Below are 19,397 nucleotides of genomic sequence, written 5' to 3'. Positions count from 1 at the left end.
CCTTCGTCTCATATTAGCTGCAATATTTTAATAGCCAGCTAATGAATATTTATCGTGGATTCCTCATTAAAATGCAGACGCATCAATTGTGTGAATTTCGGGACGATTCATTTGGTGCTCAGTCAGTGTTACAGCAGCTGCACGGTGCACACAAACACAACAGCAATTTAAAACACTAGACATTTACAGATGATTTTACCTTGTTGAGTGCTCCAGCTCCAGTAAGAATAATGTGAGAGTTGTCCACCTGGATTGTTCGCTGTCCAAGCCGCACCAGATAGGCCCCGATTCCTATGGCTCGACATGTGACCTATGAGACAATCACATTTGATTCTACGTAACCAGATGTCAGTCTTTGGTCTCTAAAGATCAGACGTGTGAACAGCTCAAAGCTGAGGATGGGACTACATGTGTGTTTTTGTCCACACGTCGGCCCACTTCAGTCTCACCAGGTTCATGGTGATGATTTCCTCATAAGCCAGAGAGGATTCTCCAGCGATCATCCCAGACCCCTTCAGATTCTCCACACCCAGCCCTTCATCCTTCCCAATGATGTCAGTGATCTTGTACCTGCATGACAACACATACGTTCACTCAGAGCCAGACATGACCCTCCAGCAGCTTTCGTGTCTGCGGTGACCTCTACTGCACTCTTTAATCTGCAGAGTCACGCACACTCACTGGTACTGGAGCAGCTGCAAGATTCATTTCCTCACCTACAAAGTTAAGTATCTTAATATGCAATAAAAGAAATGATCTACCTGGATTCTCCCTCATCCTCCACATGTTCACAATGCACAGAGTTCAGGGCTGAAACCTTTTTGTAATCCTGAGGTGTGAGGTAAAGATACTTGAAACCCTGCAGGAAAAAATCAACAGAAAAAAGAAAAGAAATCAAATACCATAATAAAGAAATACACAGACACATGAACCAAAGCCACCAGGTGGATGTCTGAAGTAGTGACATCCACCATTGATTATAAGTAAAATAAAAGTATTGTGTTTTTGAAATATTGAGTTAGTGAATTTTAGGTCACAACATTTAAAACTATTTATAACATTTTGTAGGGGAGCCCTTAATGACTGTGTTATGTGATTGAGTTCTGCTGGCTGACCTTGTAAGGGTCTGCTGGATCTTGCCAGGCCACATGGAACATGTGTCTGATTTCCTCTGCCAGCCCAATGCGGGCGCCACTGTTGGCTGCGATGTAGATTCGCGGGATGCCGCTCTCTCGTGCCATCTCTGAGGCTCGCAGGAACAACACGTCCTCCTGGGGCCCGAATGAACCGATCTTGTGTGTGATGTCGTTACTTATGACGATGATCTCGCGTCCCGCTGGATACTCTGGAGTTCGCAGGGTCATCCGCCAAGCCACCATACCAATCTTGACAGACAGAGCAGCGGCACGTTTACATGAGAAATGCTGATGATCTATATCTGTTGTATCATGAATATACTGTAATAACTCTATTTAGATTTTATAGTTTTGAGGATGAATGAGCAGCTGAGAATGAAATGTTCCATATGTCATGCTCTCAGCACTGATTTTAATAAGATCACTAGACACAGGTATCAGTGTACTTTCAATGATGCATCAAGTTTTCCCACTCAACAATAAAGTCTTGAACAAGCACTCAACAACACAGACAAAGAGACACGGAGACACCTACAGAGTGAAAAGGAAACTACACGTTGGAAAAGGAGGTGGACATAAAGAAACGGGTCATGTCAAAGTAAATGGATATTATTTAAACTATCTATTTTTTTTATCTATATTCATGTGTCCGACTAAGAAAACTGACCTCGTTGCCCCCTGGCAGTCGGTTCATCTGCACCAGCTGACCCTGGGCATCCAGAACCAGCTCTGTGAAGGTGAGCAGCTCAGAGGGAAGAGGGCATTTGGGCAAGTGGGCAAAGGCCTGGCTTGAGTGCCACAGCTTTTTCAGAGCCTGGGAAAAGAAATGAATGAGTCAGAATAAAGTTATAAATGATTCAGTATTTGTAAGCAGAAGCTAAGCACAATGGTGAAGACTGCACCTGTCTGAACATCTCTGGAAAGTCATAGACGTAGGTGGTGCCCAGAGACTGCGCCTGGAAGCGCTTCGACTGCAGCAGGTCCTTGGTGACATATGGGGTGTTGATGAGCATCCCATGCAGTGGTCCCTGTTTGTCTCCATATGCCTGGAACATGATCTGAACAAAGAAGAGAGAGAGTCACTTTCTACATAATCTGATTCTGTAACAACCTCGGGATTAACGTAAACAAAAATCAGGATTTAGAGCAGGATGGGGATGATGGTGATTATGATGATGATGGTGATGATGAGGATGATCGTGATGAGCATTTCTCATTTCCACTGATACGACATTAAGTCATACAAAGCATATGATGTAACAATCCCTTGTTCCATACACAATCACACAGACATAGTCAGGTGTTAAAGAATAACAGGAAGTGGTGAACATCAGACAGACATGACCATCAGATTCTGTGAGCTGCAGTGATTTAACTGTCAGTATGTTTCTAGAAAGCATTTCCAATCACATGTTGAAGTTGAACATCTTAATAAAGCTCAACAGCAGAAACACTCCACACTGTTATTACTGCAGGAGATGCAGCTCGTTCTTCAATCTTCACATTCACTGTTGTGGATCTGATAAAGTCACCACCAGCAAAGTGAAAAATAATATGTGAAATGTGGACCAGAATAATGAGCCTTTAATGCTCCATGTTGGTATTTCCTGTTCAACATTCACTTACTAGTGAATGGATGATAGTGATGATGGAGGGATGACGGATGAAGTGAACTTACCTGATCAGCTGTGAGAAGAAACATATTACTGGAGGAATTGTCCACCAGGCAAAGGGCAAGACTCCATACTGGATCTCTACTTCACATCAGTAAACCTTAAAGACACTTTAATATTCTACTGAGTAAAAAAACTCCATCTTTAACTTTAAGAGAGGTGAACTCTGTAAGCTGAGGGTTCCACGATGGAGCTGAAGCCCTTTGCCTGCGACTGGACAATACGTAGATGAGATGGAAGATGTATGAGTGCCCCACCTGTCGGTCTTTGGGCCCCACCTGTCCCGTTCGGGAATCAGTGACCTCCTTGTACAGGCTGATGTCCAGGTAGTAGCCTGATTCATTGGTAAGAAAGAGGCGGATGGGGATTTGCTTTCCTGTCGGAGTCAGGCGGATGTTAATTTTCAGTTCAGCCTGCAGGACGCGCAGCTTCCACAGACGGCTGCCGTAACGCATCACCATGGAGCGCACCGACTCCTCAATCTGAGGTTTGTAGAGGAATCAAGTCATGAGTAAGATGTGAGCTGTGGTCAGTGTTAGACACGTGTATGTGTATGATTATCTCACAAACCTTTGACGGGTCCATGATGACTGTCGGGACAAAGTTCAGGAAGATATGGTTACAGTCAGTTCGTACAGTTGTGTTGTTGAAAGCCACCTCCAGTTCATCCATGGCTTCCAGCAGCAGACGCTCTGCCTCATTGTGAAGGTACTCAAAAGAAGCTTCCTGGAGAAGGAACAGAGTAAAGACAGGGGTCAGGGGTGAATCCCAAAGCTCGAACAATATACTGAAAAATCATCCATATAAAACAAAATGTCTGTTAGTTGGTCTTTTGAATTCTCACCTTTGTCACCAGATCAGAGTGGCGGATAATGGCTCTCACAAAGAAGCGGTAGTCCGTGACCTCTGTGCCCACCTCCACACGGGCTGCACCCAGGTACAGGTGCATCTTGTGGTTGGCACACGGGATGGCGGTCAGGGCGAAGTTGCGCATGCGGTTGAGCTCCAACTGGAAAGCTAGTGCCGGCTCCAAATGACGATAGATCCTGTCCTCCTCAAACTACAGAGACGAAGGCAGGACACAATCTCAAACAGCAACACCACAACATTTTGAAATGAGTTTGTTCACAGACTTTCCTGCTGATTGTTTTTTTGAAGTTAGATTTCCCTGCCATCATCTTTTCCATTAACAGAAGTAGCTCAAATTGGCAATTTCAGGAGCACTGGGTTGATACACAAGCATGAAGATGCCTGTGAGCCACACACTGTATTAAGTAAATGAAATCACGGGCAATCTCGGTCTGTGAAAGCTGCTAATGGCTGTCATTTCTCTTAAATGGGAGAAATAATTAGAGTTCATTACTTTAATGAGTTTTGGTGGTGTCATTGTAGTGAAACTATCGGGGTAACAGAGAGGAAGAGACACCACTGATTGCGACAGAGTCAAATTCAACACTGCCAAAGGGGATGGAAAGTTGTTTGTGATAACCGCGGCACGTTTTCAAGCTGTTTCCCAGAAAAATCCACCAATCTGTTGAACATCTGTCGACATAAAGGTCTGTATATATATCCCTTCATCTCTTTAATACAAAGTGTTAACTTCTGCGCGACCCAACGCCACTGTGGCCGTCAAAACAAATCTTTTGAGTAAAGGTGATGTGACACCCAGTCCGACACTCACCTTGTCTCTGGCACGGAATGTGAAAAATTTGGGGAATTCTCTCTGTGTGGAAAAGAGTGAGACAGAAAACAGAAAGAAATCAACAACGTTTCTGTAACAGAAACCTCGACTGTAAATATGTTAACAAAACCAAATCAGTTAGAACACACAGCAGGTGGAAATAAGCTCTTCTGGGCTTTGCTTAAATTGCTACATGACTAAGTCTGGAGTATTAAGCAGTGATGATCAGGACCTTGCTCTACGTTCAGTGGGCCCTAATCGCCTTGACTGCTGGAATCACTGTGTATTCACTCACATAATAATGCTAATAGGCTACATATATAAAGCACCCCTCACTTTGCTAATGAATAAAACATTTCCTTTTTTTGCAGAGACGTGTGATCCTCTGAATAACGGCCGGCAGCCCTGTTTGACGTTATCAGGTGAAGTGTCCCACTTGCCAAAACAATGGCAGACCGATTGGAGATGCTCTCATCAACTCACAGCCTACGTGATGATGAGAGAACTGCAACAGCACACACACACTGGACACCTCCACAGCTGTGATTTGACACTGTGATTACACATCATATTCACTCTCCACAATATGTGAACTGAGAAAAAAAAAAAAATTTTAGGGTGGGTGCACAAGCTACTACAAAAAAACCTGCATGTAACAAGGGCCACATAATGACAGTGACACCAGTTAGCATGATTTGCTCTCATCACAGGCTGTTACCATCCAAAGAGAAATCAAAGCCTATTGTTAAAATGACAGCAGAGAACTTATCAAAACCAAATCCTGTCCTAAATCCCTATCATTACGGCTTTCACCCACATTTTAGTGTGTGATCTGTTTATACTGGGTCAAACCTGGGGAGATAAATACTTTCTGGTTTGGTAAAACACAATCAGCTGCCATGGCCGGGGGTTCAGTTCCTACATGGCTTTAATGACATATTTAAACTGCGGCTCATAAATAAATTAATCTGTCGCTTAACCAAACATTTATTGATTGGGGACAATAAGCTTCCTGTTTAAATCGAGGAGCTGCCCAGCTCTACACTGGTGGGCCTGTTTCAACTGTTTTTACAAAAAGCAAATCTATCGACACTTCTCCAGTAAATCAAATCAAAGAGGCACCTGTCCTCATTTCCTTTGTCTTCCTTTACTTACATGAAACCTTTGGTCCACCTCACAGTTGACTTGCTTCCTGAAATCCTGTCATCATAAATGCAGCAAAAGCAAGGCATGCAGGAAGAGATACAGAGACAAACAGGAGAATAAGCTAAATTTCAAATGCAAATTATTACAATTACCACAGTAATGTCATTCCATGTAAACATGCTCATGAAGTATTAGTAATTACAATAAGAAAGATGGACATTGGTTCATTTGTAACACTTTGACATGTGCTATTCAGAACTACTGAATAGGTGACATGCACGGCAGCAAATTGTGAAGACAGGTAGCTGATTTAGTGACGGAGGTAAAGGATGCTCACCTTCTGAGCCACGAGGAAAGTTAGCCTTCGGATGCCGTGTTCAAACAGCAGGGATTTCTGGGATTGATAAGAAAGTCAAATGTCAGAATGAGAAAATCTTTCTGAATCGTCTCAAACATTTAAATTTCTCTGCTGTTGCTGTGGACGGCTCCCACCTTTGACTGAGTGAACTCCCGGAACATGGCCGCCAGGCCGTCGTCATCGATGTCGCTGTCCGTCTTTATAGCCACGTTCAGGATGTGGATGGGCTCCTCCAGAATACTCTGGGTGACAAAGCAAATAGACGTTTCATTCCAACATAAACAGTCACACAGGTCCTGACCAGACTGTGACCATCACAGGTCTGCTCTCATCACCTTGTTGTCCTCTTCACCGTACAGGACGGGATTACCTCCCTCTGGGAAGGTCGGACTCGGGGGTGGAGAGTCGGAGAAGCAGCTCAACACGTCTGTAATGTTCCTGTAAATGAGGAAAATCACAAATCCCATTAATCACACTTGTGATATTTTCTTCACCTACAAACAAGATGAATGTAAGTTGAGGGTTAGAGACTGACCTGGTGAACTCCTGGAAGGAGCGGAAGGAGACCATGGCTCCCATGCGCTGACAAGGAGGTGTAAAAGATGTGTCAAGCAGAACATCACTCACGCTGGCTACATGCACCATGCCGTAGTGGTTCAGGTTGGATGAGAATGACATCCTGAGGTGTTGACAGAGAGAGTGTGATTATGGGAATCTGCCATAACACTAGACTGACAATGTAAAGATGTCCCCCATCCACCTTTGAGAACCTCACTGCAGTTTTAATCCCTCGGCTTTTTTGCAGATGGATAATAATGTGTATGAAAACATTTAAGTATAAAAACTGAGTGAGGTTCGAATTATAAAAGCAAATAGTAACAAAGTTCCACCATGACAAGTGAACACAGTGAAGCAGTGCAGTTTTTGATAGACCACGTTAGTTGAATTAAAACAAAGAAAATATTCCTGTCACAGGAACAAGGAAACTTAAATCCACCAGGAAGACCCTTTAAAAGATTCACAGGTTTCATTTTGTTGGTTGTTAGTCCTTTGGATTGTAGGAAGTCGTCCCAGAAGACACACCCACCAAAAACACTCGAGAGGTTTTGTGTCAAACCTGTCCACAGTTTCCGACTCTGAGACATTTTTCTTCTCTGCATTATCATCCTTAGATTTACTCTCTTGAGCTTTAAGGTCCTGGGGTTTAGTTTCCTGAAATCTACTGTCCACGACTTTTACAAGGTCCAGGATTGGAGCAGACATTTTCCTGGCAGGACGGTCACAGGTTTCAGTTCAGGAGATTTGGACTCACGTACATTAAATTACCTTACCCCCACATTACATCCCAAATTATTCAAAATCTATGAGGCACAAACACACACAAACACACAGAAACACACACACAGACTGAAATGTTTGACACAGAGGCTGAATGCCAAAGGCCATGCTGTTGTCAGTGACATTAAGAAACATTGTGCTCATCAACCAGACGACTGTCCAGCTTCATTTCGGGAAATTTAAAAAGCACCGAACAGTTAGATAACCAAACAACTTGTTGACTTAAATCATCAGATGAATTAATATTTTTAATGAATTACTGCTTTGACCATGCGGCTAGCTAGTCTACAGTCACTAGTAGTCTATGCAATAAAAAGAATGTTTACAATACCTGTTTAGAGTGGGGATGTTCCCTCTGCAATCAAACAACATTGATTACTAAGTGGTTAGTGGCAGGCATCAGAGAGGAAGACAGTCAAGGTGTAGCAATGTGTGTGTGTGTGTGTGTGTGTGCGTGTGAGGATATTGAAAATATCTTTCTAGCGACAAACACACATTTCACTTCCTGACTGCTCCCTTTACAACATGTGTCATGAGATCCTGCGGCCTCTTGTCTGGAGTTACACTCTGAACAAAGACCCAGGATCATCACTCCCAACATGAAGGTTAAATCAGACACATTAAATCACAAGCATGCAATGAAATGAGTGTGTAATGGCATCCACAGGACTTCTACCACTAACTGCATGAACAAGCCGAACCCAACGGAGCAGAAAAGATGATAATACAAGCACTGCGAAGCAACATCAGGCACATTACACAGAAACATACAAACATTCACTCACAGAAAAACCAAACACAATCACACAGGTCGGATGCAGAATATGGGTGCAACAGAAATGCCACAGCACTGTGTCAGTCACAGGCTTTTTTTCAAATGCTAAGCATGTACAACACAAATCCAGAGTCTGTCTCTGGTTTCTCTCTGATTCTCAAGTTTAATATGAAAAAAAGATGAATTTTTCTTTTCCTGGACTTACGAGGAAGAGTAACTGACATGAGACTCTTGAGGCTGGGAGCGTTGCTGCTCATGGCACTCACACTTTTCACAAACCAAGAAGAAGTATTTTCAGTCTTGCAAAATACCTTCTTTTGCACATGAGGAGCATTTTACATGGAGAGCAACGATGAACAACGACAGAGCCGTGAGGGTGGGAGAGGAACCGTGGCACCATGGAGGTTTCTAGGAGTTGGAGTGATATGTTTTGTGTAGCCACCAATGCTACAAACACCTACACAATGGAATAATGCAGTTGTCTATGGAAATAGACAGATACAAGAATAGAGGGAGCCACCAATCGATGCTGCTAATTCTGAGGAACACGGCAGTGAAGACAGCTGCTAAGATCAATTAACATAAAGCTGTGACCAAAATATACTGTGAGGCCAGCATCACTCCCACCAAGGGAAAATTCTACATATTGTAAATATTGATTCCTGTCCACAGTGCCATTTTGGGGGTGGGAGGGGTGGGTGGAGCATGACAGGTGATGCACAGCACGTGAGCATTGTGGCCATTTTGTGTGTGTGTGATACCTGTTGGGATGCGAGGTGGGGAGCATGAACTGGAACTCTACTATGCACGTGTTGTCCTTCAGCTGTCGATGTTGAACGCTGTTGAGCTCATAGGCGATGTACGCCCTGCGCACGTAAACCTGCAGGTGTTGGAGCAGAAACCACAGAAAATATCAGTTAGACGTGAGGCGACTGCAGTTTTCATTAAAATGAAGTAAGGGCAGATTGATTTGTCGACTGACGTCATTGTTGGTCTCACCTCTAGAGCCGCCATCCTGACCACCTGATTGCTGTGGTAGAAGAAGTTGGGCAGAACATCAAAGATGGATGTCTCTGAAAGGATCAATTTCTAGAAAAACAAAAAGGAGAATTAGCCACTTTTCAGAACATTAGATAAAGCTGACGACTTCTGGTCATGTCCTTTAGTATCTACCTGCAGGTTCTCGATGCAGAACTGGTGTCCATACATGTCAATGGCAGAGAGGAAGATGGACTCCACCTGGTTGTGTCGTAGCTCATAGGAGGGAAGGTGGGAAGCTATCAACACCTGGGTGATGCAAACAGTTCTTCTTTACACATCCAGTTACATTTTGTGACATACTCTCTGTGCATTTTCAGTTCCACCTTTAAAAACTTTACGAACATGACAGACCTTTAGATCTCATTTTGCCAATAACAGTGAATATCAGTGTCACCTCCCTGCCACAGTGGAGGGTGGACAGTGACATCTGGTGGTAAAAATCTCACCATGGATCATGGAGAAGAGTAGATGTTCAGTAACTTCCCTATCTGCTCCACCTCTGCATACTCAGTGAGTTAAGCCTATCAACATTTTTACTACCTGAACAAAAGACGCTTTAACCAAAAGAATCTATAATTTATATATATATAAATATTATCTGCTTTCTAATTTAAGCAGGCACACATTAATATTCTTCCTGCTGACAATACATTATCATATATGTACTTTTTAGCTGTTACTAAATGTTGGATATTGAGCCTTTTCACTGGAATTTCAAATACATTCATCAACCACAACGATGAGTGAACATCTGACCTGCCGAGCACGCAGGGCCACCTTGGCGTTGGTCGTCTTGCTGAGCTGAGTCAGTTCAGTCAAGATGGCCATCAGCTCATCTGTCAGTGTTGGGTCACGGCCACACAGCTGGTCCTAGACACAAGAGATTACATGTTTGGTTTGACACTTTAATAATATATTCTCATTCTCTCTCTCTCTCTCTCTCTCTCTCTCTCTCTCTCTCTCTCTCTCTCTCTCTCTCTCTCTCTCTCTTCTCTCTCTCTCTCTCTCTCTCTTCTCTCTCTCTCTCTCTCTCTCTCTCTCTCTCTCTCTCTCTCTCTCTCTCTCTCTCTCCTCTCTCTCTCTCTCTCTCTCTCTCTCTCTCTCTCTCTCTCTCTCTCTCTCTCTCTATATATACAAAAGTGACATTATATTTACTGAGTAACAAAGGAATGTCATCATAACAGCATCATAAGAATTTAATAATTTAATTTTTTGTTTTATCCAACACTTCGTATCACACATTGCTAATGCTTAAACATATTATACATAAAAAAGACAATCATCATAACCATCATTAAAATGTTACAGAAGGAAAAGTCTTGACAGGGAAGTCTGTCTCCATCAGTCAGTCAGAGAGGACACTTACGATCAGCATTGTAACCAGCAGGTTCTTCTTGGTGACTTGAGCGTGGGAGAAGATGTAGTTGAGCACGTTGGCCATGTCGCCTTTGTTTTCCTCACGCAGTGCAAACACACATTTGTCGTAGTGTCCTGTTGACAAGCCAACACATACAGTATGAGCTGTGAAGTGCAGTCACACATGCTGAGGAGTTTATTGTGAAAGAGCGCCACCAAAGGGAGAGAGTGAGTAAATGCTACTGTTCTAAAAATCTCCGCAAAAGTTCAAACCAAGGCTAGTTACTCTTGCATGTTGAAACATGTCACCATTATGAAACCTCGAAACCAGTAAGGCAGAGTGTTGCCCCCGTTCCTCACCGTTCTGAAACTGGATCTCTACTTTCAGGTACTGTCTGAGCAGGTCCATCACCACTGCCTTCATGTGACCTCGGATGCCACTGCGATACCTGTTGGAGAGGAAGAACAGAAGAAGAATGAAGAACTGAACGAACTACAATGTGTCTGTGGATCAGGAGATCCAGTGACAAGGAAAACAACCAGTATACAGCAAACACAGTACATCTCTGTTACAGTGTCGGTGCAATCTGTCACTTTCGGTCACACTCAGTGATCACTGTGTCAAACTTCTCATCATGTTGAGATGTAGAGTATGAAACTCACTTCTGCACCAGCTGAACAATGCTCTGTGTGTTCATGAAGAAGACTTCTCTCTCTGACTTCTTGTTAAGAGTAGCAGCATGGCTGTCCAGGATGTTTGCAATCTGGAAACACAGGAGATAAACCATATAAGCATTTAATCCCAGCAACAGTGCAGACTCATAAATACATTATAATCCCTGTAGCACCGCGGACCTCTGTGTTAGCTGGTTCTCGATACGTCCAAACTGTGCACAGGATCCAACAGAGAACGTCAGATACTAACTGGGCGTGAGATTCGTCATAAAAATTAGTAAAATATCATTAGAGGTGTGTGACGGCACCTTTTCACTACGACTCACATTATTGTGCTGAACTGTTTTTGCTTTTTATGAGTTATGCAGGAAAATCACCTTCATAAAATATGCACAAATATCAGAGTCCAAAATGTTTCACAAGTAATAGCAAATCAAATCCAGACATCTTTTCTCATTACAGATTTATACTGAATAAATATTACACAATTCATCACACACGCACACACACACACACACACACACACACAGTGAGACTTGCCTTTCACCCATTTACTAAGACAAGTATTTTGAAATCATTTGTTTGCACAAGAAACAAAAGTCAAGCAGGTCGACACAGTATTTTTCTGCTGAATGAAACTCACAGTGTAACTGGGCAACACTGTGGGGATCATACTGTCAAAGTAACAGCTAACTTCTTTTAAAAGAAAGAAACCGATGGAAAATATTTCTACTTTACTGTAGAAAAGTGGCATCATCAGAAATGTACTATATATTTACACATGACCAGTCACCAGGGTTATAATGAAAACCAAATGTTGTTATTGCTGGCACAGAAAAGAACAGAGAGTTACTTTGAGTGTAGCTGACGAGGTATTCTGTGTGAGTGTGTTAGCCTGGTGTGTGCATGAGTTATGGGTCACCTGCTGGCTGGGGAACTGGCAGAGCACAGACGTGATGTTGCTGGCATACTGAGCCATCTCCTTCTTGATTGCCTTCTCCACAGCGGGGGGGATGCGGCCCGACACGCTAGTCATGATGTCTTGTAGCTCCAACAGTGGTAAAGAGGGGTCGCGCATGGTTTTCATCAGCCGTTCCACCCATTCCTTCAACTAGCCAAGACACAAGAGGCACACGGTTTGTTTAAAGACACAGCTTCAAGTTGGGGGGGGTGTTGGTGTTGGTGTCAGCATGCACCCAGAGTGTATGAATTCTCACCTTAGCACTGAAGAAAGGCTCAGGAAGACAGTAGCCGTTCATGATGTGAACGAGGTGGTCGAGTGTGTTGTGGAAGACTCTGTGTAGCTTCTCTCCTCTCAGAGCTACTGCCTGGATAGAAGGCAGGGCCCCTGTGTGCAGCTCTGCCTACAAGACCAATGCAAATACTTATAATACAGTCCATCATGTTGCACATATGCCATTGTTTCACAGACGCTGTAAATGATGTGGTACAGTAGGAAGTAGTGGCCATACTGTGAAACACACGAACTAGCACCTCTCAATGTAAGCTGAAGAAACCTGCAGTTACTGATTCATCATACAAGGAAGAAGTCCAAACTGTTTGATCCTCTGAGGGCAGTTACCTAATGAGTAGTGACACATTCACCAGCAGTGACTCCTTCTATAAGTCTGCCTCCTGACATCAGCTGTGACACAGATTATTGAGCCTGCCTCTTGAAGTTTTGACTTCATGAATTCACTTGTCTTGAATGTAAATGAACTCACACAAGCAACAGATATATCTATCAAAGTAAAGTCACTACATGAAGTGACATCATGACGCACCTGTTGCACTCTGCTTGGATCATCCAGCTGCAGCTTGGCAATGACGCAGCCAGGCTCCAGCGCTGCTCCGGACCTCTTCACGTAGTGGATACAACCAGACTCTGCAGCTGTAAGGGTCATCACCATCTTCATCACCTGCAATTTAAAAGCATCAGTTTATCTATACAACCCCCCCAACAAAAACAAAGTGAGTTTAAACTGACTCCATCTTTCCTGTGGACATACTGTACCTCTATCTCAGCGTAGCACTGGCCAGAAAACACATGTCCGCCGTCCTCCACTGTGTACTGAATGATTTTTCCTGCTGATGGAGAACGCAGCAGAGAAGGATCATTCTCCTTTTCAAAGACGCACGTCTTGTTCCCAATTGTGATGCGATACCTGAAAGGTAAAAAAAGAGACTTTATTTTACAAATTCGATTTATAACCTTGCAGAAATCCAGATGTGAAATTTGTTTGTCTTTTAATTTATTTTCATTCTATCCTGAGGAGGAGTTAGACCTAAATTAGTCATTATGATTTCAGTTCTCTCTTACCTGTCCACTTCCTCCTTCATGTAGGTGGTGTAGCTGCTGCCATCATAGGACAGCAGAAGACCTCCGTCACTGAGCCGATGGACGTCCACCTCAGCTGAGGAGTTGTTCATGATGACCACGTAGGAGTTGGGAGACTGGCGTGTCACTGTCAGGACGTACTTGGTACCTTCATAGATCAGCTCCACATCCACAGTATTGAGTAGTGTGTGTGCTGGCAGCACCTGGCCCCTGGGTGGAGAGAAGAGTGTCTCATGTTTTCTATTCAAAAACTGAATTTGTTTTTTTCCTGCTTCACACTGATCACTACAAGATGCCATATTTATTACCTTTCCAGAGAGTGCAGGAAATTGGACACACTGTTCCTTAGATTTACATCTGCCACATGAAGAGCCCCACTCACAATCCCCAGCATGGTGTCGGGACGCTCCGCCTGCACACAGCAAACACAAATCATCTAAGATTCAAACTGCACGGTGCCAGGAACATAAACCTCAAGGCTTTTATAATTATCTCAACATTGAGTGTTGTGTGGTTTCAGCACTGATATCATCATATGGATTAGATCATTATAGTTTTCTCAAAGAGCATCCAGTGGCCACATCTGATGCATCTCTGCACACCTGCATCTTCTCTGAGATGAGCCTGTCCAGCCAGCCTGTGTCAATGCTGTTGTGCTGAAAGCTTTCAGTCTCCAGCAGCTTAATGAGGTATTCCACTGTGGTCCTGAAGTCTCCTCTGATGGACAACTCCTTCAGAGCCACCACCATGTTGCTAGAAAAATACACACCCACATGAGACAAATATAAAAAAACCTCTGATTAGACAAACGAGTAGAAGATATCTCCTACAGTAAATATGTATTAACATGTGTGAGCTGCTTTCAAAATTCTGAATGCACTCACGAGATGGCTTCTTCACGATTCTCTCCCCAAGAGAAACAGTGTCCAAACTGGGAGTCGGCAAACTCGTGCAGACCTCCAGCTGCTGCAACACTGAAGTAGCCCCACACGTTCTTATTGCTGCGGAAGTTCAGCTCTTGCACCGTTCCTGAGCTCGGCTTGAAACCCTGCAATCAGACACGAACACCGCATTTCATCTTCTGATGAGCTGAACCAAAAACTGTTGGTGTGAAATTTACACACGGGGAACATTTCAAAGTAAAAACAATGGCTTTTATTTATGGTACCACTGAATCAAGAAGAGTAAAATTGACAAAATAACAGAGGCACAACAGAAATCACAGTCTTCATGTGACCTTTAGCTCCGAGTATTTTGTATACCAGGAGGGAGTGAAGCGTACCTCATCAGGATTTTCACTGGTGATACGTGCTGCAATGACGTGACCCCGCGGGGAGGGGGCAGTTGACAGACCCTCAAAGTCAATGGGAGAGTCTCCCCAGGGCTGGACCCCATAAAGCATCCTGATGTCTTTGATGCGGTGAAGAGGAATACCCATAGCGATCTGACAGAAGACAGCAGCATTAGCACAACATGAGTTTTTATATAGAACATTAAGGAGCCGGTCACTGAGAGGAAAAACTCAGTACAGGCTCATATATGGATGATACATGTATTTGCTTTGAATGAACTGCATAGATTTTCTCTGGCATCCTCATATGACCTGTTGTCAATACTGTGTTTTCTAGACAACCCATAAACAACATCTTGCTGACAGATAGTGAGTCGTCCTATTGTTGCCTGGAAAAAGACAGCACAGCCCTCTGTGCCAGAATGTGACACTCCCACAGCAACACCCAATCAGCTTGACTGCACAGCTTTCCCAGCAGCTCTGCCCTTCAGCTAGACTGCCAGTGACCTATTTACACACAATCCTAAACACTGCAGAACGGACCACGTGACCCGCTGTCGCTACAACCACTGGATCCTACTACACTGTGTCTGTGCACTGTCTCCTTCTTTTGCAGTCGGTTTCCATGGAGACAGGGGGCCCGTCCAGTGTGGAGCAGTGAAGCGTGCTAACTCTGCCCGCTCCTGGACAGCGTTGTATGTGACATAAGACAGAGTGTGCTTTTTCTAGCAGCACGGGAGTGTGTGTGTGTGTGTGTGTGTGTGTGTGTGTGTGTGTGTGTGTGTGTGTGTGTGTGTGTGTGCGAGACTGACCTGCAGCTGAGCAGCAGGCAGGTTGACATCGGCCACCATCTCAGTGCAGGGGTGTTCCACCTGCAGACGAGGGTTGAGCTCCAGGAAGTAGAAGCTGCCGTCCTGGCTGTAGAGGTACTCTACTGTACCCGCACTGACGTACCCCACCATCTTAGCCAGCTTCACTGCACACTGAGGGAGTTAAGAAGCTCTGTTCATATCTTGGTTGAAATTTGTTGGTCTTAGGGTTAGATCTCCATTATGACCTATCTATTTCTATATTTGTTATGTCGGATGGGTTATACCTTCTCCATATCCTCAAACACATCAGAAGTGGCGATGGTAGCAGGAGCCTCTTCTATAATTTTCTGGTGTCGTCGCTGCACAGAACAGTCTCTACCAAACAGGGAAATGGCATTGCCATACTGATCGGCTAAAATCTGGACCTCCAAGTGGCGGGCATGCTTGGCTAGCTGCATGACGAAAATGGGCGATCCTGGAACTTCTGCCTGGACCTGGAGAGCCGAAGAGAAAGTAAATCATGTAGTCAAGAAATGCACAAAAACCTTTTCTAAATCTTTCACACGAAATCCTCTAACTACAAGTTCAAAGCATATTCTACAACGTGTTACTATCCTGCATGATGTTTCAAATTACACACTTGGGTTTCCACCTACCTGTCTGAAGAGGTTGGGCAAATCATCAGCAGAGTTGACTTTACGGATTCCTTTCCCTCCACCTCCCTCTGAGGCCTTCACCATTAGAGGGTAACCGACCTTCTCCGCAGCCTGGCAATGGAAGAACACAGCTGTTCAGCATACATATGTATATGTAACGTTCATGCATTATGAACTGTCAGGTAGATGACATGCTCACTTTCAGGCCGTCCTCTACATCCTGGATGCAGCCAAGCTCGTACACGTCATGAGGAACGCTGATGATCCTCTTGTTCTCTGCCCATTCCACTGTCAGGCCTGAGAATGGCAGACAGCGGCGTATTCAACATACGTACAGACATCACCATGACACCGTGTGACATTTATTATTTTCCTTTTCTGAATTTGCAATATTGCTAAGACTGTACACTGATGAAAGTTGGGGAATGCAGAAAACATTGACTGATTTTTTGATTTCGAACACAGAAACAAAACATTTAGATTTACTTTATCAAATCTAATCCTAAACAGCTTGATCAGGAGACCCCACAACCACTTTGACCCACCTGCTCCGCTCCATGGCAGAGTCGGAATACCAGCCGTCTGAGCGACGATGGAGGAGGCGATCTTGTCTCCCAAAGCCCACATGGCCTGACTCGGGGGCCCTGAGGAAGTAAAAAAAAAAAAGCATTTAGTTAATTGGACTGATTATGCGTATGTAAACTAACGGGTCAACAAAGTGATAAAAAAGGTTCTCTGACCCATGAAAGCAATGCCATGCTTGTGAAGCAGCTCCGGGAGTTTGGGGTTCTCTGAGGCGTGACCCCACCCGGCCCACACTGCCTGTAAGGAACAACACAACGGCAACATTCACTCAACCTTTGATACAGTTATTGATTACTGTGCCAAAATTATAGATACACTAAGACTGCAGTGGTACCTGAACAGGTATGCGTTTAGCGATGTCCAGAATGAGCTCGACGTTGGCATAGTTGTTGTTGTTAGTCCCTCCTGGCACAGGCACGTAATGATCTGCCATTTTGATGTACTCTGTGAGACACACAAACACAGAAAACTCATTTGTAAAATTATATTAAAATACATGATCAATGGTGCAGCCAGTTTTCTACCAGGTGGTTAGGGTTTAATATTCATCTACAGCAGAATCAGCGTATTGTATTCAGGTGTGTTACGTGTTTAGATAAATGGTGCTGAATCTCACCTGCATTGGCCTTCAGGTCCTCTGGGGTCACCATGACAACAAAACGGATTGCCCTTTCATTACGAAACATCTCGTAGGCCCAGCGGCGGATAGAGCGCATACATTTGACGGCTGCAATACCATTGTTGGCGATGAGCACCTGGAGAAGCAAGATAGCTGCGTCAGCAGTGCTTATCAAAGTTATGTTGCTCACATGCTAAAAACTTTGTTAATCAAAGTCCTGAACATAAACATATTTAAAGAATTCTCTCCTTGTTTCATGAAACTGATCATTTTTCTTTTGATTGCCAGCACAAGCTGTGGCTACATTACTAATAATGTTCACTACAGCTGTGAGACATGGAGAGCCATTGAACTGGATTAGTAAATTATTCCCTTCATGCCTTCAAGACAACTGCAAGATATTGTTGTGTCTATATGTACAGTGACTTTAAACTATATTCTGCTGCACACATTTAGCTTTGCAGTTTAAACAAGTCACACTATTTGTTTTGAGTTTCCACATATTATCTCAGATTAATCTCTGAATGTGGCATGATTGGTTCATGATTAGCACACGACAGTCCTTCAAGACAGTGCTGCATATAAATAATCACCTTCTCGATGACCTTGTTGCCACCGAAGCGGGTGACAAACTCAGCAGGAGAAGCCACAGTGAAGTCCCTCTGCAGATCAATACGCCGCCGATCTCTGCCTTGCTTCACCAGGTGCAGCCCTGACATGCTCGGCCTGTTTTAGGAAATACAAAGAAGCCATACAATGGACTTAGAAACTGAAGTGCCAGAAGGAAACTATCACAACTTTCAGTAGCTACTGTGCTTTAAAATCAGTTTACAGACCAGAGATAAAAACACACTGATATCACATCATATTGATAAGAGACCAACTTGTCTCAGGAGCAGGTGATTTGACCACTGTCTCTTATCTTACACTTCCTAGCTTGTGGGCGAGTTACAGTCTGTAACAGTAGCAATGAATCTTTTTTAAAAAAAGGCTGAAGACTTATTTATGTTATGAATGATGTAATCATTTGAGATGAAGTTTTAGAACAGCAGAAGTATGATATATCTAAGCAGAAAGGTCTGATGAGTAGTATAAGTACGAGTCACTCTGCTGAACATGTTTACATACTTGGCAAAGTGCCTCAAGCAGGATCTGCACAGCACTATAAATCAAGCTCCACCCCAAAGGGAGCCATAGGAGGGGAGTGGGTAGTGCAGGGGGAGGAATATTACTATTGGCAGGAGGGTGTGGCAGCGCCACTGGGCTCGTTTGGCTGGCTGGCTGTCTGTGGCCTGATACTGCATTATTGCATCACTGAAGGGGTTACCGGCACGAGGCACAAATGATCTTTCTACTGAATGGAGGCTCTGATTTCAGTCCAGCTGTGAAACTGCGAGACTTTGTTCTGTCCTGTCAGAGAGGAAATCATGGGGGTGGAGGAGACAGACACCCCCATCCAGTATTTCCGGTTTTTAAACTGGCATCCCAGCTTTTTTCTGTTAAACCCCACTTCTCTGACCCTCTTTGTCCTTGTGAAACTAATCACACAACACCTGACTGGACGGAGAAATTGCTGAGCTCTATGAGATCCTGATGTCCTTTACAGATGATGTGATTCTGAAATTGCAAAGAAAATGAAGCTTTCCTGACAATCACACATACAGAGTCAGGGGGCAAAAGCACACCACTGTACACAAGGCTGGCTGCATATCAGAACACACAGGAGAACACCAGCCGACAGGAGACGGAAAAATGTGTAGTTATTGGAAAGATTTTCTGTAGGCAGTTTCCTACATCAGCATGACTTCCTCACTGAATCTCAAATCTTCAAACACAAATCTTGTACGAGGCTTTTGAGGAAAATGTGATTTACAGGCCAAAGCTGTGAAAGTGAAGGTGAAGTGAGAGGTCTGCCGA

General features: G+C 43.9%; 1 protein-coding gene across 10 annotated transcripts in view; it reads right to left on the bottom strand.

The window, feature by feature from the left end:
- The window catches only part of acaca (acetyl-CoA carboxylase alpha), a 30,854-nt gene that overhangs the window by 9,157 nt on the left and 2,300 nt on the right, over nt 1–19,397 (bottom strand). For 3 of the 10 annotated variants that reach the window (XM_056396640.1, XM_056396646.1, XM_056396638.1), the window contains 42 exons: nt 18,074–18,206; nt 17,478–17,616; nt 17,196–17,305; nt 17,017–17,098; nt 16,822–16,920; nt 16,476–16,573; nt 16,277–16,387; nt 15,905–16,114; nt 15,621–15,791; nt 14,800–14,961; nt 14,402–14,565; nt 14,120–14,270; nt 13,826–13,929; nt 13,500–13,727; nt 13,194–13,344; nt 12,964–13,098; nt 12,397–12,543; nt 12,102–12,290; nt 11,168–11,268; nt 10,865–10,953; nt 10,515–10,639; nt 9,905–10,018; nt 9,281–9,394; nt 9,107–9,196; nt 8,869–8,987; nt 7,664–7,687; nt 7,112–7,261; nt 6,530–6,673; nt 6,330–6,432; nt 6,129–6,236; nt 5,974–6,030; nt 5,646–5,690; nt 4,491–4,532; nt 3,654–3,869; nt 3,380–3,535; nt 3,067–3,291; nt 2,039–2,194; nt 1,804–1,950; nt 1,116–1,385; nt 762–859; nt 450–570; nt 200–310 (listed from right to left, as the gene is read on the bottom strand). In XM_056396640.1, coding sequence (XP_056252615.1) covers nt 200–310; nt 450–570; nt 762–859; nt 1,116–1,385; nt 1,804–1,950; nt 2,039–2,194; nt 3,067–3,291; nt 3,380–3,535; nt 3,654–3,869; nt 4,491–4,532; nt 5,646–5,690; nt 5,974–6,030; nt 6,129–6,236; nt 6,330–6,432; nt 6,530–6,673; nt 7,112–7,261; nt 7,664–7,687; nt 8,869–8,987; nt 9,107–9,196; nt 9,281–9,394; nt 9,905–10,018; nt 10,515–10,639; nt 10,865–10,953; nt 11,168–11,268; nt 12,102–12,290; nt 12,397–12,543; nt 12,964–13,098; nt 13,194–13,344; nt 13,500–13,727; nt 13,826–13,929; nt 14,120–14,270; nt 14,402–14,565; nt 14,800–14,961; nt 15,621–15,791; nt 15,905–16,114; nt 16,277–16,387; nt 16,476–16,573; nt 16,822–16,920; nt 17,017–17,098; nt 17,196–17,305; nt 17,478–17,616; nt 18,074–18,206 — 5,509 coding nt within the window. The remainder of the gene's footprint in view (nt 1–199; nt 311–449; nt 571–761; nt 860–1,115; nt 1,386–1,803; nt 1,951–2,038; nt 2,195–3,066; nt 3,292–3,379; nt 3,536–3,653; nt 3,870–4,490; nt 4,533–5,645; nt 5,691–5,973; nt 6,031–6,128; nt 6,237–6,329; nt 6,433–6,529; nt 6,674–7,111; nt 7,262–7,663; nt 7,688–8,868; nt 8,988–9,106; nt 9,197–9,280; nt 9,395–9,904; nt 10,019–10,514; nt 10,640–10,864; nt 10,954–11,167; nt 11,269–12,101; nt 12,291–12,396; nt 12,544–12,963; nt 13,099–13,193; nt 13,345–13,499; nt 13,728–13,825; nt 13,930–14,119; nt 14,271–14,401; nt 14,566–14,799; nt 14,962–15,620; nt 15,792–15,904; nt 16,115–16,276; nt 16,388–16,475; nt 16,574–16,821; nt 16,921–17,016; nt 17,099–17,195; nt 17,306–17,477; nt 17,617–18,073; nt 18,207–19,397) is intronic. The other 7 variants (XM_056396639.1, XM_056396642.1, XM_056396641.1 and 4 more) reach the window with 7 other exon arrangements.

The sequence above is a fragment of the Seriola aureovittata genome, chromosome 15 (assembly GCF_021018895.1).
Source record: "Seriola aureovittata isolate HTS-2021-v1 ecotype China chromosome 15, ASM2101889v1, whole genome shotgun sequence".
Classification (NCBI taxonomy): domain Eukaryota; kingdom Metazoa; phylum Chordata; class Actinopteri; order Carangiformes; family Carangidae; genus Seriola; species Seriola aureovittata.
Note: the sequence above shows the minus strand (reverse complement) of the source record. Positions and strands in the feature narration are given on the sequence as shown.